At 36.1% G+C, this 22540-nt stretch overlaps 3 protein-coding genes across 5 annotated transcripts; 2 read left to right on the top strand and 1 right to left on the bottom strand.

Moving 5' to 3' along the window:
• Nucleotides 1-6248: 6248 nt before the first annotated feature.
• Nucleotides 6249-9368, bottom strand: LOC133869834 (putative protein FAR1-RELATED SEQUENCE 10). 3 transcript variants are annotated; one of them, XM_062306920.1, is made up of 6 exons: nucleotides 9239-9368; nucleotides 7864-8945; nucleotides 7332-7775; nucleotides 6961-7225; nucleotides 6677-6860; nucleotides 6249-6584 (listed from the first exon to the last, which is right to left on the bottom strand). In XM_062306920.1, the coding sequence occupies exons 2-5, from the start codon at nucleotides 8881-8883 to the stop codon at nucleotides 6706-6708; spliced, it is 1884 nt and encodes a 627-aa protein (XP_062162904.1). In that variant the 5' UTR covers nucleotides 8884-8945; nucleotides 9239-9368; the 3' UTR covers nucleotides 6249-6584; nucleotides 6677-6705. The 3 variants fall into 3 exon arrangements, with proteins under 3 accessions (XP_062162904.1, XP_062162902.1, XP_062162903.1); XM_062306918.1 differs by having other exon boundaries at nucleotides 6677-7225; XM_062306919.1 differs by having other exon boundaries at nucleotides 6249-6860.
• Nucleotides 9369-9983: 615 nt separating this feature from the next.
• LOC133869427 (two-pore potassium channel 1-like) lies at nucleotides 9984-12376 on the top strand. The gene is made up of 3 exons (XM_062306419.1): nucleotides 9984-10363; nucleotides 10781-11676; nucleotides 12130-12376. The coding sequence occupies exons 2-3, from the start codon at nucleotides 10817-10819 to the stop codon at nucleotides 12278-12280; spliced, it is 1011 nt and encodes a 336-aa protein (XP_062162403.1). The 5' UTR covers nucleotides 9984-10363; nucleotides 10781-10816; the 3' UTR covers nucleotides 12281-12376.
• Nucleotides 12377-13125: 749 nt separating this feature from the next.
• On the top strand, nucleotides 13126-14134 carry LOC133869429 (uncharacterized). Its single transcript, XM_062306420.1, has 2 exons — nucleotides 13126-13452; nucleotides 13552-14134. Exons 1-2 carry the CDS (start codon nucleotides 13141-13143, stop codon nucleotides 14122-14124), a joined length of 885 nt encoding a protein of 294 aa, XP_062162404.1. The 5' UTR covers nucleotides 13126-13140; the 3' UTR covers nucleotides 14125-14134.
• Nucleotides 14135-22540: the final 8406 nt, after the last annotated feature.

Raw genomic sequence — 22540 nt, 5'->3', positions numbered from 1 at the left:
ATGACATCCATCAAGGCATGCTATGGAACCCACCAAGGCAAGTAGTGACAAGCCATGACACTCACTAAGGCATGTCATGGTACCCACCAAAGCAAGTAGTGACAAGCCATGGTAACAATCAAGGCATGCCGTGGCACCCACCAAGGCAAGTAGTGACAAGTCGTGGCACCCACCAAGGCATGCATGCCGTGGCACCCACAACACCCACCAAGGAAGACCATGACATGCCACTAACCTCGGTTTGTAGTGTCCATGGGCATATCTCGGCACCCCTCAAGCCAGGCCATGGTATGCCACGACATCCCCCAAGGCAGGCCAAGGCAAGCCATGTCACACACCAAGGCAGGCCATGGCATGCTGGCCATGAGTCCATGACAACCACCAAGCCAACCCTTACATGCCACTAATTAACCTCAGTTTGTAGTGCCTATGAGCATGCCACGATACCTACTAAGGTAGCCAATGGGCACCCACCAAGGCCGGCCATAGCATGCCACGGCATGCCACTAAGCCCACCATGGCAACCCATAGCTAGCATACCACGGCACCCACCAAGGCCGGCCATGGCATGCCCCGGCCACCAGGAAGGTGGAGTTCTATGATATGAGTAATGTTAGAAAACATTTTTTTTTATTTTACTACTATCTTATCATGCTGACCTGCCAGTTTAAATCAGTTATTGTTATTAAAAAAGAAAAAGTTGATTGACAATAACATATCAATAAAGTGAGATAAAAGTATTATTTCTAAAAATTTAATCATTTAATTAATATTAGGCGCAAAACTAATTAGTGGAGTGAGAAAGTAGCAAAAACAAAAAAAAATAAAAATTCTAGAAATGGAAAACATTGGAGTTTGGCTCCAGTCGGTCTCAGTCGAAATTAAAATATATATCTTATGACATGAAGCAAAGGGACACGCCTCAACGCCGGCCGTGGGTCACCCAAGCCGAATCCCAAAACATAAAGATGGTGACAGCTAGAAGAAGCCTAGAAACTTCAAGGAAAATCCTTTCGTAACCGCATCTTCTGTCTCTTAGCATTTGATGCTTTCAAATAAAGGTCATACTAACCAGAAATGAAATGAATTAGGTCTACTTGCCATGGTTGTTTCGGAGTTCCAATTTATGTACAATGGGATACATATTCTCAACAATTTAGATGTTTAGATTATTAGTACGTAGTTTCAACTTTCAACCATAAATTTGAAAGAGTTTTTATAGGGTTTATTTTTTCGAGCAGGTTTCGGACGGTCTGTCCTAGTCGGGTAATAAATTATTCAGAATCCGGATCCCTTTTTATGCAATAAATTAGGTCATTTTTTGTAAATTCAGTCAGAAACTGTAGCAGTTTTAGAACTGGTATAAATTGGAGGGGGACTTCATGTTCACCCTACATACCAATTCAAAAGCAAAAACAACCCTTTCAAGGCCATATTCCTCTCAACAAAAAGCTCCCTCTTTTGCTTTACAAACAAAGATGGAGAAAAATGAGGATCAGAAGCTCCAAACTGCTGACAAATTTGACAAGTACCAGTTCTTGAGAAGGACTTTACAGCTTGTTCTCTCAGTCTCTCTGTTTTCTCTGTTTCTTTGCTATTCCTCAGGCTTCATCTGGTTCTTTCCACATTCCTTCAGCGTCTACTTTTCCACGTCCCTTTTCTCACTCTTCACGCACACCCCGGAAAGGAAGTACATGTTTCTCATACTTGCTATTCTAGCCAAAAGCTCTATTTCTACAGTACATGTTTCCATACCGTAGAAATTCGCTCGATTAGTAAGTGATACATACCCGATTCGCTCGACAAAACTCGATAGGGGCTCGCGAGCTCAGCTCGTTTAAAGCTCGACCGGATCGCTCGCCCGGATCGCTCGCCCGGCTCGTTAGTTCAACTCGTTAGCTCGTTCATATCTTACATATATATTAGTAAATAGTAAATATAGTATAATATATATAGTATTACATATTAATTATAATACTTTGATAACAATATTTAGTATATTAAATTAACATATTAAGTTATTAATACTTAGTATATAACAATATAACAATATAACAATATTAAATAGTTAGCATATATATATATATATATATATATATATATATATATATATATATATATATATATATATATATATAAACACATATATCACATCACACATGGTTAACAATAGTTATATATTATACTTATATTTTAGTTACTTAGTTATATAGAATATATTAGACTTACTATTTGTTCACGTTATACATATACCGTAGTTTATACTCTCTACTTATATATAATAACATATTGTTAATTTGTTACTTATAAACTATAGTTATGTACTATATTTTATAATATGCCTTATATAGTTACATATTATATATTTTTGTTATTAATAAATGCATAGAGGTTGTTCATAAACTTGGGCTTGAATTCTGCTTTGATTACTCATTGAAAAATTTAATAGTCTACATCGAGTTCTAATTAAGCCGAGCTTGTCCAGTAACCCGGCTCGGCTCGAATGTCATTTTCAACGAATTCGAGTTTGAGCTCAAGCTCGCCCGAGTTTTAAACGAACCGAGCTTGAACATGCAATTTATAGCTCGGCTCGAATTCAAGCTCGACTATTTAGGCTCGACTCATAAATGAGCCAGTCTTGAAATCTTCAAACTCGACTTAGCTCGGCTCAATTACATCCCTATATGCATGTAGAACTTTGCTCCTTTCTTCTTGTTCCTTTAGAGCATTTCACTCAGTAAATTTTAGCTAAATTTTAACCGAAGAATTACCTCCTTTTTTTTTTAGCTACTCAATTTTTTTGTTCACTTTTACTATTTCCAAGAGGAAAGAGAATCGATTTTTTTTTTTTTTTTTTTTTTTCAGTTTAAGGATATAAATTTCCTCCAAACTGAATCTATAAATCCGTTTGTGAAAAATACATTTTTTTAATTAGGATGCGAGAAACACATCGTTTTTTAATAATTCGATGTGTTTCTCACGAGCTCAAAGAACATACTAGTCATTTTTAGGCATCGTTGAATTACAATAGTGCTCTAAGCACTGTGGTTATCGAATTGAAGCTACTTTTTTGCCTATTTTTACTAGTCTAATGAGGAGAATGCTCTTACTTCAACTAGTTAGGCAAAGCTGCAATTTAAGTCTAATTTCATGAAAATTCACACTCGTAAAAGGTGCTGATAATTGTGGTTATCGAATTAATTAATTAGATAAAACAGCACATGGACAGCATTACTTCAAGAAGAGTTTTAGACCATATGGTGAAACAGAGGCAAGTTATAGTTTGAAGAGGAGGATATCCAAGTCCAGCCTCCTTCTTGTGAACCCCACGCGTCTATTTTGATGGACTTGCTGCCCGAGTTTTGTGGAAAATACTAGAAAAGTATAAGGCTACGTAGAAGATTTGGACAAGTTGTTTAGTGCGAAGAATAGAATAAATTAGTCAAATAATTTCAACAACATATAGAAGAGAGAAAAAAGGTACACAATTGTTAGTAATTAGAGGAAATGTTAAGATAATGCTGCTGCTTTGCGGTATATAAAAGCAAGTTTTACTGATTGTACGTTTAACTACAAGTTCAAAGGGGGTTGAAGCAACTTGTCATTCTGTGACTACCATAACATATAAACGACATTATTAAAAGGTTACATGACCATTGACACCATTACATCAACCTCATAGGAACATCAGTATTTGAAGATGACAAGATGATATTTGTCCTATCTGTCATGTACAAAACCGACCATTCAATGGGGTTCTTACACTGATATTCAATCGTTTTCATTGTTTTATTAGTAATATTTTCACAAAAATATCATGGACAGGTTATCTCCCAAAAGGTACCCTCTTTGGAGTTATGCTTTAAATTGAATGAATCGTGTCAAATTTTACCTGCAACTGCAAATCAAGCATGGGGAAGAAAGATCTAGAAGGGCCCATATATTGATGAGAAGGAAAAACCAGATTTATCTGCCTGCAAATAAGGACAAGAGTGTAAGTGCCAAATAATTGTCAATATTTCTAGTATGGTACAGTTCAAAAATGATTCTAAGAGAACGAAAAATTGCATTCTTATGAAAGAAATTGGGGGCTCTAATAGTATGAAGATCAGTAAGACATGTCAATGTGGGTCCAGATAATTGAACCTGAATTCATTTGAATCAAGTGGAGCCTTAGAAACCATCCCAGGTCAGGTGAAAACTACATATTGGAGCAATTGGATCACAACCATGGCATTGATCACTTCATAGTATATCTTGTACACAAATTTTCCCTATCAGTTTGAGTGTTGTAGATACAAATCCTTATTAAACTGATACAGCAGAAAATTAATTAAAAAGGAAAAGCATGAAGAATAGTTGAAGGTAAAGCTGCAGAAGTATCAGTAAAGGAAGCATGTCAACAAGAAAAAAATAATGGGACCTCAGTAACGCATATGTCAATTCCTTCTTGAAGCTCTGCTGGGTTCAATCAAGGAAATATACTGCCCAGTCCAGCTGCTCATGAAACAACACATAAGCCAGTCCCCAGAAACTTTATAATTCGAACCATTTGTAGAGGTTATGTCTGGATTATAAATTTTCCACATGAATCCACAAACCAATCACTCTTTTTGATACTTTCAAGCATGACTTTGGCTACAGAAGACTATGTAACACTGCTCTGAATGTTCAGCAGATTAGGAACTTCACTCACAGTATCCTCAGACAAAGGACTACAACTCCATTCATACAGGATGGACCATAACTATTTTGTAACTGGGTGTCCTGCATCTTGAAGTTTACATAGCCATAGCAAATTATACAAGAGCACAAGTTAACTCTATAATTAGTCAATTAAAAAAAAAAATCAAGTAAGCAAAAAGGACTTGTGTGTAAAAGAAAACAAGAGGCCTTAGTTACTTTAAAACTTACTAATTGTTGGCAATATCAGGGGTGCTTAAAGCCCCATTGCAATAAAACCCTTCATGTTATTCTTTTATGTAAATTTGGAGTTGAGTCCATCATATTTTTAAAGGTGTCCATTGAGACTGCATGATATTCTCATTAATAATTTAAACTTCAAGTTAGAAACGAGTAAATGAGAGAGTTTCTACTTTGCATTGTCAGTGATTTTGGTAATTTTAGTCATGGAGCTAATTCGCAAGGACTCAGCGGGCTATATACAATTATATATTTTAAGGTAAATTTTTATGTGCAAGAATTTTGATCAACGGGCTTTCACATTCATTCAAAACATGGTGCATCACAAATAGGTTTAAACATCACAATCAATATAAATAGCTAATGACATCACTAGTTTAAACAGAAACAACAGCAAAAACGTTGAGAAGCAGCTAGTAATAATAGTACAAAGAGTTATATATATGAAATCTAATATAGATGTTTAAATAATTTTCTAGATGAGGAATGCTAGGCTTACAAAATATTTTACAAAAAAAAAAAAAAAAAAAAAAAAAAAGTCTCTTACAAAGTGATGTGGTACAACATGATTGAGAAGGAGATGAATCCAAATTTTGAGAAATTCAATCATGTTGTGCCACATCAGTACTTTCTAAGAGTTTTTTTTTTTTTTTGATAAGCCTAGCATTTCTCTTTCTAGTATCAATACAAAGCATTGGATGGCAATATATGAGTCAAGGAAAAAATATATATAAAAAGAAGTAATGCTACATACTCTTAATCTCACACTCTCACTCCTTAACGTGGCTTTTAAAATCACCATTAGATTTGAGATGGATTACTATTGAATTTTGATTCAATGTTGATTTTAAAAACCGCATCAAGAAGTGTGTGAATGGGAGTGTAACATTACTCAATAAAAATTTTTTACCGCATATCATTGGAATGGGTATAAACTATCCAAATATAAAACGCCACATACCTCATAAATAGGTACTTAAATTAACTAACTGCAGCACCTAAATCTTCCAATTGTTCATCGTAAACTCATAAAAACTAAAGGTGTACAACACTCAGAATCTCTCCAGGGAGAGCACAAGGATTCTATCTTGCAACATTATCACATTCATCAGTTTATCCCTTTTGACAAACAAATTGGCTGTGATGGTGAAACCTACTCAAAATCCAGCATCTAGACGTACCCTATGTCAATTATAACTGATAAAAGCAAAAGAAAGAATGGATGCAGTATTAAAGAAGAATCATTCTCATACCTTATTAAATCAAGCAAGCACTAATTGAAAAACACATGTTCAAAGTTAAGGAGAGAAAAGGTAAGAGCAGCATAAGAGGAAAACTATGCTTTGCTTCATTACTCGAAGAGAATTTTGCCAGTTTACAATGTACACCATCTTAGGTATATCTATTTGACCTCATCTACTTTCTTTTCAGCCTAGTTATTCATACAGGAAGCCCTTATGACTGTTGGCAATTGAACAACGATCAGTATTCTAATTTACACTTCTAGTTAACCCTTCCCGGAATATTACCTCTTCTGATTGAAAGTGGTCAATGAGAATGCATTATCAGTCCCTTTTTTCACCCTTCTTCAACTTTCACTCTGTACTTTCTTTCACCTGTTTGTTCTTTCCATTAGATGAAGTGCCTAGTGGTTGCATTTGCTGGAATACATGGAACCCACCACTTTAAATCAGCAAGTTGGTGACAGTGTCAAATCCATAGCAACAACATCAGTCTCTGGTAGATTTCTGACCTCACTAAGGAGCCTTGTGAGTTCTTTGGTCAGTTCGCTACGGACATAATCAGAACGCTCCTTTGTAATGGATGATTCTGTGAATAGAGTTTCAGAAAGGCATTGATATTCTCGAAACCATTCATCCTCACCATTTTGAGTACCGTTATCTTCATAAATAACTGGAGAGCTTTCTCGTCGCCATCTACTTAGAAAATATTTGTCAGGAAGCTGAAAGTAGTTTTTTATTATAAGTACCCTAAGAGCATGTCTGCACAAAATTCCTGAAGATTCAAATTCCTTACAGGAACAATGGACCTGTTCGTCTTCAGGCATCCATATGACATGACATTCTCCATCCATCTTCTTGAAGTGGCGTACAATATATGATCCATTAGCCATTTCAGATGTTGCATACTGCATGGCCAGCACCAATTCATTTTGTAAAGCATTAAAGGCAAAAGGTGTAAGAATGCTTCGTGCATGCTCTTCAATGGGTATGCATGTTTTAATATGCATATACTGCATCTCTAGACGTGCATGATTTTGAAAATTGGCAGCAATACCAACCTGAAAGAGTTCCAAGTGAAAGAAGCAATATCAGAACAAGGACTACAGAGCATAACAGCATATATCATAGCAAGGAGAACAGATAAGAAACCGTTAGACAACCGACCTGCTCAAAAAAACTACGTAAACATGTTTGTGCACTAAAAACACCTTTCAAGAATGCATCTACAGACTTTGAATATGCCTGAGACGCCATTTGGGCAAGAAAGTAACCTCTCATATAGGATAGTGCCCATGATGCCCGTAAAGAAAAGAGTAAAGCAATGTGTTTGTCAGAACCAAGTCCAAACATTGGAACCATTTGATTCCATCTAAGTTCAAATTCTTCCACACTATCCACACGATATAACGCATCAAACTCGGATTTAAATTCTGCATAGCGAGATCCAAGTGGAAGAGAGAACCAACTTGGTAGTTTGCAAAGAATATTCCAAAAAGAAGTGACATGTTTAGTGCCTGGTAACTCGCTTCTTATAGCATCCCTAAGCCCAGGGTCAAGATCAGTTAGAATTGTTTGTGGACATCTTCCTCTCATGAAACGGAGAAAAGCCTGTATCCAAGGAGGAAAAACAAATTGTTGAAAGGGAAGATAAATGAAAACATAACTAAAACGAATACAAAAGATATTAGCAGTAAACCTGTAAAGCCCATGAGAAGGAACGGAGTGTTTCATCCTGCAACAGGACACAACCATAGAAAATGGTTCTACCATGGTTGTCAATGCCAAGCCATGCTCCAAAAAGCATTCCATATGTGATTGATCGATAAGTAGTGTCAAAATAAACTACATCGCCAAACATGGTGTATGCATTAACTGAGTCACCATATGACCAAGCAATATTTTCAACCTTATCATTCTCATCCACAGTAAAATCATAAACAAAGTCTTCATCAGTCTCTTTTGTGGCCTTGCAAGCCTCTAGCAGTTCCATTGTATCAGTCTCTCTTTTTTCAGTGAGCAAAGCATCGTTTTCTTGAACAACCTTCTTACGGTTTTGAACAAAATTTCTAACATCTCTCTCCAAAAATGGCAATTGCCCTCCTTGAATCCCCTTTTCCAACTCCAGCACCTTTACTATGCGATGAATGGGAAACCCGGCTTTAGAAAGTAACAGTATGCGCTCCTGATCTGCTTCTTGAATTTTACGATATGCGGGAAGGAGGCGGACTTGGTCATCTTCCAAAAGTTCATGGTTATGAACATTACTGAACTGCACAACAAACCACTGAGAAACCCCTTCAACAATCTCCTTTGACAAATACATTTTTGCATCACATCCACACCTCACAGATTTCCTATCCCTATGGTGTTCCCCAGTAGGCTTTTTCTTTGCAGGCGCAAACCCGGAACGATAACAAACAAAGTCGCGTTTATAAATACCCAGTTGCGGGCTTAGTCTTGACCGCTCTTTCCTAATCGAAAACCCATTCTTTCTAGCAAAATTGCCATAATACTCAAAGGCATCATCATCACTCTTAAACACCATTCCAACATAAGGAGCAACCATTGCTTCTAATGGCACCGTATCATTCTTCACCAATTGAGATGCAAGGGATGTTTCTTCAGCATCACCCTCATCTGCAACATAACACTTCCAATCCCCACATGGGCATTGCTGCCGTCGTATCCATATGTTTTTCGACGGTACCGATGTCATTATTTACACTAGGATTGAATATATACAGCTCAGTCAAATTTACCCAAAGCCCCAAAAACTAGCTGGCAGTACAAATTCAACAATAAAGTTAGCAAACAGAAAAATTAAAAGATGAACAAAAATGGGATTTTCTTGTTAGGATAAGATCATAAGATATATGCAATGAGCTAAACACTAAAACCCAGTAATGCCAAGATTTTTTTACCTACAAATTATGAGAATTAACGGGTTTAAAGATGCAAGGTGTTTGAAAAAATACAGAGCAGATGGACAAAGAAAATATATGTGAAAAACACAGTAATTTAGGCTTGAAGTTGGTCTAAGAGAACTTATTACGTGATGAAATATCACCTACCAGTGGGAGAGGGAGTGGGAGAGGGAAATGCTTAAACCCTTGTTCTTCTTCTTCCCTAAGGCGACTGATCTCGGCTTTCCCTCTATTATGGAAAATCCCACAAAATAAAGTCCGACTCAGTGGGTAGTGGGTACGGGGTATAGCTGGCCTTTTTCTCGGGCTTCTAAGAGAAGAAACCAATCATTCAGGCCGCAATTGGGCTGGGTTCGGAGCACCCATATGGCTGGCTGATTTGGGCCTCTGGGACTAGATTTCGGCCTGGGTGGTTCACTTGGTCATCAGCCAAGACAATGATTCAATGAAGACCGGGATCCCCTTCAATTCGGCAAATTAAGAGAGGGTCTCCACTCTCCATAGAATTTATTTAGAATGTTTGGTATTATATTTTTTATATCTCTCTTGTTCATCTTGTATAAAAAATGTGTAAAAGATATGTACAAGAAAATGACACCAACCATATATTTTTATTTATAAGAACACCATGTCTCGAACGGTTAGAGTACTTATCCGAATCTTTTATTAGAGAGTCGAGCATGTTACAATTTTGGTCATCGAATTGCCGCGAATCTATATCCAAACAATCATGGTGTGAAGTAAGTATATTTCCAATGGTATTTTGGGCGGGTAAAATTGATTGTTTTGATCGTAATATAGTCAATTCATTAGAATTCAGAGAACCTTCTTCTATCAAGTTTATTAGTATAATTGGTAGAAACTTCCAACAATCTTTAAGATTAGCTCCGTAGTTCCAATAAGGGGCGGGGGTTGGTTGCACTATAAAGATCTTAAATTACGTTGTTGACTTTTGGGGCATGCATTTGATATTTGAAGGTAGTTTCTAGTTTCTGTTCATGATGTTGGGCATGTGGCCATGTGGGTCTTAATACGTAAGAGAGGCCAAACTGGCAAAGGTACCTGCTTGGTTCTTAAGCGGTGAGAAACTGGCCAGTTGGAAGCAGCAGAGTGAATCTTGGTTCCTTTGGATCACTTTGAAACTATCGCTCTGTTCCTTGAACACGACACCTCTTTCGGGACTCCAATCATTCTGGATCGCTGCAAGACATGCAAAAGTTCAAGCATCACTTTCTAACTCATAATTGATTTGCGAAAAACCAGCTTTCTCAGGTAAGCTAAGACAGATTTTTTTTTTTTTCGTCTTCAATAAAGTATAGGTTTTGTTTCTACTTTCTATCTCCCATAAACATCACTTTCTCTGCTTTCTTTATATTTTCTTTTAAATATTTGATTTTAGATTGATCCATCTTCTTTAATATGGGATCAGGAAGAAAATGCATATGAATTTCACATTCATTTTTTTTATTTTTTCTTTTGACATTTCTTGCGTTTCTTTTTTTGGTTCATGAAAATTAAAATTGTCAAACTGCTGATAACGAATTGGCAAAAGCACAATGTCATCTTAAATGGCTTGATATTTTAATTCGTTTCATTTTCTTCAAGTAATGATTAACCATTTATGTTTAGCTTTACAATTTTCCTCAGGGCTAAATTAATTAAGCTCCTCTCATAATTTGAATTCTGCAGGTTTTCCCTGAATCAGATGAACCTCAGTTTAATTTTATGATGGCCTCTGTCTCTGATGATGCTAAAGAATCATTGCTTCCAGATACGAAAGCTCGTTCTCATCTCAATGAAAAGAATGCCCTCCAGAGAAGAAGACAAAATGGAGTGGAATCTCCTTTACCTCACGAACCTATATCTGTGAAACAGCAATTTAGCATCAAGCATGTGGTCTTTTTGTTGGCTGCCTACCTAGGTGGGGGCACCCTTTGTTTCTTCCTCATCAGAAATCAGATCAAGGGTCAAAAAACAAATGGGATTCTTGATGCCATTTACTTCTGTGTTGTTACAATGACCACTGTAGGATATGGGGACCTTGTCCCAGATAGCAAACTGGCAAAACTACTTGCATGCATTTATGTCTTCACAGGCATGGCTCTTGTGGGGCTAATTCTCAGTCAGGCAGCGGATTACATGGTAGAAAAGCAGGAAATCCTTGTAGTCAGAGCCATTTCCATGAGTGGAAAAGTCAGTCCAAATGAGATTCTTAAGGAGGTCGAAACCCACAAAGTTAAATACAAATTTATTATGGTGGGAGTTCTTCTTCTGGTGCTTATTGTTGTAGGAACTGTCTTCTTGTTTTTAGTTGAAGAATTGAACTTTATGGACGCATTCTATTGTGTTTGTTCAACCATCACCACTCTGGGCTATGGGGACCAGAGCTTCTCAACTGCAGGAGGTCGAATTTTTGCTATTTTCTGGATGCTGGGCAGTACCATTTGCTTGGCACAGTTCTTTCTCTACCTTGCTGAACTATACACTGAAAGAAGGCAAATATCAATGGTGAATTGGGTTCTTTCACGAGAATTGACATTCTCGGATCTTGAGGCAGCAGATCTTGATCGTGATAAAGTTGTTAGGTAAGAGTAATTTGCATAATGTTGACTGCATCAAACCTAAATGAAGATAAATTAACTGGTAGGCTCATTCTTTCACCGCACATACTTACGCATAGTCACTCTTAAATTGTTTCTTATCCTAAAAGTTTAAGCCGATAAAAAATAATTGATTTAATCATTTAATTAATATTCTAAAACTCCATCTTACTAAATTTTTCTTTATAAATTGAAGTCTTACACATAGAATATTAAATTCAAATGGGAGTTGAATAACGAAAATAATGTTCGAACTCAAAACCTTCACTATAATACTATGTTAAACTTTTGAAATAACTGATGATTTAACAACTACTACCGTAATTCTTATGCCATCAAACCTCGTTTGTAAATCAGCTATGTCTTATAATTGGTGTTTTCAGTCATTTCCGCAGTTTTGGCATAACTCTTATGTGTCTTGTTGGTTTCCTTTGTCAGTGCTGCAGAGTTTGTTATATACAAGCTTAAGGAAATGGGGAAGATTAGCAGCGAGGATGTTTCAGTTGTGATGGAAACATTCAAGAGACTTGATGCTGATCAATCTGGAACTTTGACTAAATCTGATCTTATGCTATCTCAATCATCCTGAGCTCAGATCTGACAAACATGATCTTTGAAAGTTCATAACTATGCCGTTTTCTAATTTCTATAATAACTTATAAAATGTGTTGAGATATTTTCTTTTGGTGTCTTATTTTGATGGGAGAAGCACTTCCATGCTTTCATCCAAGGCTCATTGTTAGAGAAAAAGGGACCTTCAAGGGCAGGAGAATCAAGAGATAAGGAAGCAAAATAAGGAAATGCAAGCTCTATTTAAAAAATATGCCGTATGACAGGAACTTAAGCCATCTGAAATACTTACAGCAATCCTTGGACTCGAGTCATCTTGAAATACTCGACCAATAACATTGATATGCAGCTTCGAATGACAGTGTTTGAGAGGCTCGAAATGGAATTGGGAAAGCTAAGAGCAGAAAAGGTGAGAGAGGATCTTTGGCAAGTGTAGTTTCCTTTGACAAGGTTGATGATATCACCATTCATAAAGGAATCAATGATTGACATCAACAAATTCCTACCATCACTACTCCCAAAATTCAACTCTTATTTTCTTCTCAAAACAAGGAACCCACCAAAATCACTCAACCAATCCGGTAAAAGTTAGGTCTGTACACTGCCCTATACGGGTGGAGAACTGTGGTTTTCTACCTACGCATCCGCCCTCGATCAGCGGAAGGGAAGGGATTTGAGTAATCGTCCGCCCATAACCACCCATGGGTGGGCCTTTTTTTTACTAACCGCCACTAACATCCGCTTTATGTCATGGAGAGAGGCAACGATGAAGGCCAAAGGGGTCCAGAGGGGAGGCTGGGAGCTGTGGAGAGAGGAGGAAGGTTGTTTTTCGAAAATGAGGAAGAAAGAGAAAGTATTCTTTAACTAGACAAAACAACGATGTTTATAACTACTCAAATTTATAATAAAAACGCTCTCTTCTCTCTCCTGTTTCCCCTTCCCCTGAACCCCCAAATAATCCCATCGCCATGGGAGGGAAGCTCTGGGCTTCCCTCCCTCTTCTCTCCCTTTACTTTTTCCCCTCTTCCTTTTTCCCCCTTATCCCCCTCTACCGCCGCCTCCGTTGTGGCTCTTGCTTCTTCCTCTGAAGAAGCCTTTATCCTGCATCAACATGCTCTAGCCTTTCTCTTGCTGGATCTTGTTTTTGCCTTATGTTTCTTGCTTCTCTGCTCCTCAACTCCTCATCTACCGGTCTTTTCCTCCATCCATAGTGCTCACTGTGTCTTTTGGTTGGGTTCTTGGATTAGAAATTTTGTTTCCAGATCTATGATCCTCCACCATGATTTGCAGGGCACGCGCCTCTCCATCAGCTTCGCCGCCACCATCCGACTCCATCGACATCAGAAGCGGTTCCACCGGCCTCCCGCGAACCGGAGCGTGATTTGCACGCGCCGCCAGGGACTTAACCGGTTTTCCCCCTTCCCCCGCCTCTGTTGGTGGTCTCGCGCCGTGCGTGGTGTTAGCCGATGGCGAGAGGTCCTCTGGTGTAGGCGCGTGGACTCCACGCGCTGTCTCAGGGGACTCCCAGCCCACGCCCCTCTGCTGACCGGTTGCTGCTGTGTTGTTGTGTTTTTTTTCTTTTTGTATTTCTGGGCAGTTTTGTTTAGGTGTGTTTTTTGTATTTCTTTGTTATGTAGGATTTTCTGTTGTATATTCTACTGTAATCTCTGTAATGGTTACCCCAGTGGTGTTTGGATCCTTGTGATTCTGCAACCACCCTTTACCACCTTTAATGGTGGCCCAGGTTCTTGGCATCCGTGTCAAGGTCCAATAGGCCCGCATCTTCGGAAGCATTGCCTCCGCGTACTTTCATTCATAGGTTTTAATGTTTTTTTCTTAACGTTATGGGTTGCTCAGCCCTAGTTTAATGTAATTTCTTCTTAACGTACCTATATATAAAAAAAAAAAAAAAAAAAAAAAAAAAAAAAAAAAAAAACGATGTTTTAAAATATAATATATATATATATATATATATATATATATATAAGTAGAGGTGGATAATATTTGTCATCGCCTACCTAAAATTTGTTGTCCGCCTGCATATATATGAGCAGATAGTGGATACTGTATCTGCCTGTAACCCATGCAAGCGGGCAGATGGTGAAGGCGGGCCGGTTAATGAAATGGTGCCACACAGGGACAGAACCAGCCCAAGGCATAGAAGGTTCCGTGCCCCTCCAATTTTTCAAAAAAAAAAAAAAAAAAATCACAAAATTTTGAAAACTTCTAAATTTTAGGTATCTGTATAAAATGGATCCTTTAAAATTAATTTTTACTTTCAAAATTTTATATTTTTAGTTTTGGACCTCCCAAAATTCCACATAATATTTTTCTTGTTTGGTGAATCTCAGGCTATGTGTTGTAATGTTTGGTATCATACGCTGTATGAGTCTCTATGTCAGAAACAACAAAAGGAAGAGGAAGATATAGACAGAGAACCCAACTGTCTTTGCAATCCTTATTTGCAGAGTTTACATTTTCCATTGCCATCCAAGTCGTTTTCACATTTAGAATGAGAAAAAGAACAAACAAAGTGGGAGTTTGCAATTTCTTATCATGCAGTCATAATTACAGAGAATATGATGTCACAGATCAACGGACACTAATCTAAGATCTGTACCCACTTCTCAAAGCTTGATAGTTGAACCTCCTAAAAGTTTACTCCAATTTTTGAGGCTGTTCAGTATGTTCTGGTCGGCCTTGAACATAATCCAGGATCCCTTCGCCTGCTTTTTCACCGTGAGCTCGATCGATTGCCAACTGAGAAGGGCCGCCAAAGGCTACTATTGCCACCAAGAACACAGCTGTGGAGGCAAAGAGAGGCCAAAAGTAGGCCAGGATGGTGACAAGCCGAGGGGCTCCATACAACAGTAAGGAAAGGACCACTGAAATAATGACAGCTATGGTGAAATGATATCTGTACTGCATAAGCTTCTCTGGGACATCCATGGCTTCTTGGATTAGAATTACAACTCCAGAGAGAGAGAGAGAGAGAGAGAGTTGTTATATATGTCTTCTTGAGGTTCATGTTTGGGAGTATGGTTATATATTTATATATCCCCGATTCCTCTGCTGGATATGATGGTTTCAATAACTTTCAAAGTTTGGTCGGCCAATCTGCTACCTATTTTCTTGCTGATGTTGTGTCCTAAATTATTCCTCTCTTGATCTCATTTATTCGTTGGTCACCAAAATACCCTTCTGCTGACATGTCAAAAGGATCACATGGTTAAACTAGTAAAAGATTGTCAAAAGGAGGTTAAACTAAAAGAAGAAAATCAACATATACACCGTCAGATGAAATTAAATATTTTTTTTGAATCATCTTCCGCTAAGGTACGGGTAAATCTCGAGTAAATGCTTTCAAGTAATTTATCCAAATTAATTACCCGAGGGCACTTGTAATTCAGAATGGTAGAAGGGCAGATTAGTCAGTGCAATGGAATGTTTTTTGACATAGATTGTTTATCAACTTGCTTGATTGTTGGGTTGCCTTGTCGCTTACCAATGGGTCATTTTTCAATTTATATGAAGATTAGAATTTAGGAAAGGAATAACTTTCTTTTAATTCTCCTTTGTGTTTATGGAATCAAAGAAGAATTGAGAGTTATCTTGGCCGGCCATTTTGATTCTTTTTGGACTTTGTTTAATGAAAAGGATAACTTTCAAGGGTTTCTGTTTTAGCAAAAGGATTCTCATCTTAGCCTAATATATTATATAATAAAAGCCTTATAGATATGCTTGCCAACCCAAAAAGAATGACATTGTTCCATTTTGTTTTTTGGTATCACATTTGATGGGATAGAGGATAACTCAAGTCGGTTCAAGCAGACAAGAATCGCTTCAGATGTGCAGCCAAGGAGGTTCTTCTGTTTTCATTCCCCACCACGCCCCCCCCCCCCCCCCCCCCCCCCCCCGGCCACCTACTCTTAGGCTTATACATCCACCAAATATTTCTATTCAACGTTGTATGCTACTAGGGCTGGGCAAATGTCTGAATTCGAGCCGACCTGGAGTTACCGAGCCTATCCGAGCTGCCGGGGCAGCTCTTGATTGGGCTCAACTTGAGATTGGTAATCTTTTTTCAAATGGATTAAGATCATCTATAATAATTTGTCCGAATTTTTTTATGAGATTCACATGACCGAATAAGTAGTTAGATAGCCTAATTTTTATTTTATCATATGAGTCTAATAAATAATCTATCACAATCACCAGCCTTAATTATGTCAAATTCTAGTAAATAACTGAAAGACATTAATTTTCTCGGTATTCATAATTTTAAAATAGTAGACATAATTTTCTTTCAATCTACTCCAATAAATGGCACGTGTTCTTAATATGTTTGGGTTCCAAAGTTTGTAGAAGGAGAGTTAATGGCCATTAAAGAACGTAAAATATATATTGTTGGGGAAATTAATTACCCCTTAGGATAGGTGAGCCCGGATTGGGCACTCGGATTGTACAACCCTAGAACACGCGCTCGGGATATACCCTTGGGTTGGGTATAGGTTGAAAATGCTCAGTAGATCTCATATTGTATACAGATCAAGTATAACCAAGATCCTCAACATTTATTAGAATTTGTAGCATTTATGAACCTTATCAAATCAAGTCAGGAGATTGACTAGGCGTCAATCTTGAGCACCGCGCCTAGTTGTTGTCACTGTTCACCTTATGATGAGTGGTTGGAAATCAAAGAGAAATGGGACCATACACACGCAAGGCAATTCAGAGAGCCTATAAATAGAAGGCTTAGCTGGTATGTAAAAGGAGACTGAATTTTTTAGAGAGAGAAACAGACTCTTTTAAGCAAGAAGCTAACTTAGGCATCGGAAGGGACCCCCGGAAGGGTCCCTTAGGTTTGCTCATTTTGTATAATTCTTGAAGAATCCGGAGGGAGGATCCAACCAGGAGCAAACGCATCACCAAAACGGAGACTGTAACAACATATATGTGTGTATATAAATATATATATATATTTCACATGTTAAAAGACACTTATAGAATGAATTGAAAAAAATTATATATATATATATATATATATATATATATATATATATATATCACGTGTTAAAAGACACTTATAGAATGAATTGAAAAAAATTTCTTTCAAACCGATATGAAAAAAATTATGTTTAAAAATAATATAAAAAAATGACACACCTAAATTAACCCAAAAGTTTGTTCATCAGCTCATTAACGAGAAGATACACTTTCGTCCTTCGCAGGAAAGTGAGTTCCAATAACAGAGCAATAGAGAGAGAATCAAGAGCTATCCTTTTCGGCTTCTTTAGTTGGTTCCCCAGCCTTTTCGACGATATGAGGGTCGAACGAGAATCAAAGAATGGTGTACCCGAATGCAGGGCCCACAACGAGTGCTCCCGGCCCAGGATTAAAGCCCATAAAAGCCCAGATTCACCATTGGACCTACATGCGGCTCTAGTGTGTAGAGAATCCCCTTTTTCCCATGCGACCTACGAGGAAGGAAGAATGTCTACATTTATGTCGAATCCCCTGAACAAGGAAAACGAATAAAAAGTATTCATGGGCCTCCCTCTTAAGAGCTGATCCAAAAAGAAAAGATGCCTATGAGAGTATGAGGTGGGTATTGGGTAACCCTCAAATCCGCGGAACATAGGGCAGCCTTCCCTCCTAACCACCCAAATTAGGAGAGATCCACGTAGAATGGTGAAACATAAGGAATAAAAACGTGTACAACTTAATGTTTCTCGGATAATTTTATTAGTACATTAATGCTCTGTTTGTTTCGGCATAAAATGATTTTTGGAAAATGATTTCGGCATTTTTCGGTGTTTGGTAGGGGCGAAAATAATAGTCAACCGGAAAATGATTTTTGTTTGACCAAAAATACTTAGTAAATTTCAAAAAATAATTTACGCTTTTTAAAAGCATAAATAGTTTTCCGAAAACGCCAGACGCTGTCGATCTATTTTAAACGGCATAGTCGACCTTCACGTTCAAGCAGCCGACCACCATCGAAATATTGCCGGTATCGGAATCCGACAACATTCGGTTAATGTCGCCGGAATCTAGCAACGGAATCCGGCCACCTTCACCGGAATCAGGTCAGCCAGATTCCGGTGACCAATCTGGCCGGATCTAGCCAAACCGGCCGGATTCCGGCCATCTGGCTGGATCTGGCCAGAGAGGCCGGTTTTCGGCCGGATTCTAGCGAAACTGCCCGAACCCGCCACTTTCGCCGGAATCCAGCTATCCCAGATTCCGACAAAACTGTCCGGATTCCAGCCTTTATCTCGAATTCTGGCTATATTAGCCGGAATCAAGTAAAAATAGTCAGAATCTTGTCGGTCAGTGACCGAATATCGTCATCGATGATTTTTATATTATTTTATATTAATATTTATATGTTTTGAATAAAAATTAATTTTTATAGATTAATATGATTGAATGAAAAATATTTGTGATTTTCTGTACGCGCCAAACACCGAAAAATGCTTTCGGCAAAAAATATTTTCCAGAAAAATGATTTCCCTGTAACCATTTTACGACGGAAACTATTTTACGTCAAAACAAACGGAGCATAAGTATTTATTAAGTGTTCATAAAAAAAAAAAATGGCTTTTAAAATCACCATTTAATCAATTATACACTTAATAGTAATTTTAAAAATCACTTCATTTTTTTATAAATACTTAATAGACACTTAATGTACTAATAAAATTACTCATGTTTCTCTCACAAATAACAACAAAATATATCATTAACTCTTATCCTTCCAAAGACAAGAAAATGAGTGTATGAATGCTACTTACTAAATCAAACCCACAAAGACAAAACAACTCTGGATTATATATATATATATATATATATATATATATATATATATAGAAAATGCTAATACATGGCCCCGGCAAAAAAATTCAACTGAATACTCATTCAAAAAATATATATATAAATTAGAAGGAAAAACAATGGAAAGGAATAAGAAAATCACAGAAAATAAAAACAGAAACAAAAAATGGAAAATGGAAAATAATAATATAATATAAAATAAATATTTTTTTCTATATACTTTTCCCTATTCCAAATAAATTAATAGGGATAGGAAGAAGTCCTTTGACATAGAGATTTTTTTTTTTTTTTTTTTTACCATCTTTATATATATAAAGAAACTACTTTTAGAACATAAATTAAAAATGATATATAAATTAGAACTGAAAATAAGAACAAAAAAACAGAAACAGGGGAATAGAACCACAGTTAATAAAGACAAACCGAAAATGATAAAATACTAATACATTAGAAAAAATTGTCTTTTTGTATACTTTCTTCTATTTCAATAAAATTCGTAAGATTTTGGAGATAGGATTATATTGTGACCATTGCCTGTTGGATACATAATCCAATGCAATGTGAACAAAAGCAAACAAAAACCATCACATATGAATGTATGGGTACCACAATTTTTGCTATCGTTTGGCACAAACAAAAATCACTATATGTTCATGAGAGTTGCATATCAATTGCGATTCATTGTTTCATGCATCATCTTAATATTGAAATAAGACTAAGTATAGCAAAAAATAAACACTTACTACTTGAATTTTAGTAAATTGCATAAAGACATTCATTGATTTATGTTTTCTTTAGTTTTTACATATGGTTCAAAATATTTGTGAAAACATGCGTTGTATTCGGGTCAAACAAAATTCTCAAATAATATTTAGAAACGACTATTACCAAGAAAAAAAAAAAGCATTGGAAATTGCTAGGTAAAACATACCGCCTGTTTGTTTGGAGGACTATGCTCCAAGGAAGTCAAATATTTTGTTCACCCAACCTAACAAATATTTGGAAAATTTAGTTTTTTTTTTTTTTTTGACATGTCCACACAAGAGGTGTGAGGGGGGATTCGAATTAGTGTAATGACTTTTGCTTCAAAAGGTGTGATCCTTAATCGATTAAGCTACCCCAATTAAAGATAAATTGAACGAACCCACGTTGCTTGCCTGGTGTTTTCACATGTAATAATTGCCTTAAAAGTGGAATGCTAAATACAAAAGAAAGTGTAGAAATGGTTATTTCACTAATAGCTTCAACGTTTCACTAAGAGCAACGGACACATAGGAGGAGGAAAAAATGTCACGTGTCACAATTTTAGACAATCTTCTTATTATATGTGGATTATAGAAAATTTCTTACAAACCGATTTGTGACACGTGACATTTTTTTTCCTCTAATTAATATAATAAATATTGTATGACTAACACAAAGTGACAAAGCATTTCTGTTATTCTTGATTTATTATATATATGCATGGAATGGATGCTTGTGTGAGGGAAGCATTAAAATAATTAAGTTTGTCGTTTTTTTTACGTCCTGTTAATATCTTATTATTAGCCTTTAAATTTCTATTTGATAGGGTTAAAATATGCACATCAGATGACTTTTATCTTTTGTTTTATGGAACGTTTAAATTAATTTGTACTCCCACGCTTTGTTATCTCCCTATTTTCTTTTGTGCTAATTTTTTTTTTTTTTTTTTTTTTTTTTTTTTGGGTCGTCGAAAAGAAAAAGAGGTGATATTGTATGGATCTTCTTTGTAATATATATCATCAATTGGCAGATAGTGATCAAATGGGGCACTTAAACTTGAATCTCTGAGTTAAGATGCACTATTAACGTACCAAATATTAGCTCAAACCTAGTGGGTTGCAAATCTAAAATTTGATATCTCATGTCTCGGAAAGAAAATGGAAAAACAAATTAAAACTGATGATAATTGAACACTTTAGGTTAGGCCAGGGCACTTAGAGATTTTTTTTTTTTTTTCTTCATATATGGACTACCCAAAAATACTTCTAAACTTCAAATCACATTAAAAACAAATAAATAAATAAAATAAAATAAAATTGTTTTGAAAATTGTTTGCATAATTTTCCAAACTTTCAAGGCACTACTAATTTTCTGAAATTCTTATGAATGAAAAGTGAAGTGAAATGAAAGATAAATTCTAAAAAATGATTAAAATATTGAATAGCTCATGCAAATTTTGAACTAAATTTAGAGTGAAATTCTGAAATGAGCCAAAATAAAAAATAAAAAAATTATAAAGAATTTGATGAAATGAGTTTTTTTTTTTTTTGAATTTTGAATTTTGAATTTTGAATTTTGTATCAAATTTTAGTAGAAAATTTAAAATGAAGAGTTCTGTGAATGCCTTAATAAATAGATCATAAATCGTTTTATAGTACCAGTATCAGGAAATCATTGAGAACAACTGTTCCGCAACAAGCTGAGGATGGTCAACAAACCAATCCCAAGAAATATCATTGACTATCTCTCACATTATTGGTCCAGGTACACACGGGTGGGATAGGGGTGGGATGAGAGTGTACAACCAAGCATTTCTCTATCTGATATACGTCCGTACGTATTGTAAGAGATTTTCCTATCAATGAAATTATCTTTTTATGCCTTTACAGTTTACACCATGCCTAGAAGAGATTGAAGACAAACGACTACAAAAACATGTAGCAAGCAACGCTACTAAAACATTTACTAAATTAAGGTGACAATCCATAATTAGTAATTAAAAGTATATATTGAACAATTTTTAATTTGTTTTCTTAACATTTAATCTAATATTCAAGAAAGGCTTTAATGTCGTTTTATCATTTTATTTACATATCCAAATCATATATATATATATATATATATATATCTCTTCGAGAGCCCTTCAAAATTTATCCACTACCAACATTTTCATTTCCATACTCGTATCAATAAATAGACTGCAAATTGGCCCCCAATTTTATTAACTTTTTTATTTTTTGGGTTGGGTACTTATTAACTGGAATATATATTGTCGCTAACTTAATGGTTCACAATTAAAATGCCCTTGCAAAAACAATCAAATCTATAAAAAGTCACTTTACATGCCTTTCGTGAATTTATTAAATAAAATATATAATGTACGTGGATATCATTATTAACTACATTCATATATTCTAAAATTGTTATTCACATTTGCATATATGGATAAGAATTTTTATAACCACATCTGCTTGTGCAAACAAGAATCGTATTTTAAATGATTTATATTTATATTTTTTATTTTGATCAAGTAATTGACATTTCATTGTAATTCATTTGTCCAAAAAATTAAAGCACGTCAATTAATACAGTTTTTACTTCACCATATTTTATGAGGGTTGCATAAGAAGAATACTGAAGTATACATCTTATTTACCTTACATTAATTACATGCCAATAAAAATAGGTGGCATTATTT

The sequence above is a fragment of the Alnus glutinosa genome, chromosome 5 (assembly GCF_958979055.1).
Source record: "Alnus glutinosa chromosome 5, dhAlnGlut1.1, whole genome shotgun sequence".
Classification (NCBI taxonomy): Eukaryota; Viridiplantae; Streptophyta; class Magnoliopsida; order Fagales; family Betulaceae; genus Alnus; species Alnus glutinosa.
The sequence above is the reverse complement of the archived record's forward strand: the minus strand, read 5'-3'. Positions and strand labels throughout refer to the sequence as shown.

What these genes read in the sequence shown, in the direction of transcription:
- LOC133869427 (XM_062306419.1), top strand. Translation starts at nt 10,817, where the DNA reads ATGATGGCCTCTGTCTCTGATGATGCTAAAGAATCATTGCTTCCAGAT. An exon ending in GATCGTGATAAAGTTGTTAG is followed by an intron (nt 11,677 to 12,129) that starts GTAAGAGTAATT and finishes TTCCTTTGTCAG; the next exon opens with TGCTGCAGAGTTTGTTATAT.
- LOC133869429 (XM_062306420.1), top strand. Translation starts at nt 13,141, where the DNA reads ATGTTTATAACTACTCAAATTTATAATAAAAACGCTCTCTTCTCTCTC. An exon ending in CCTCAACTCCTCATCTACCG is followed by an intron (nt 13,453 to 13,551) that starts GTCTTTTCCTCC and finishes CATGATTTGCAG; the next exon opens with GGCACGCGCCTCTCCATCAG.
- LOC133869834 (XM_062306918.1), bottom strand. Translation starts at nt 8,883, where the DNA reads ATGACATCGGTACCGTCGAAAAACATATGGATACGACGGCAGCAATGC. An exon ending in CCTTCTCATGGGCTTTACAG is followed by an intron (nt 7,776 to 7,863) that starts GTTTACTGCTAA and finishes CCTTGGATACAG; the next exon opens with GCTTTTCTCCGTTTCATGAG. An exon ending in TCACAAGGCTCCTTAGTGAG is followed by an intron (nt 6,585 to 6,676) that starts GTCAGAAATCTA and finishes CATGTATTCCAG; the next exon opens with CAAATGCAACCACTAGGCAC.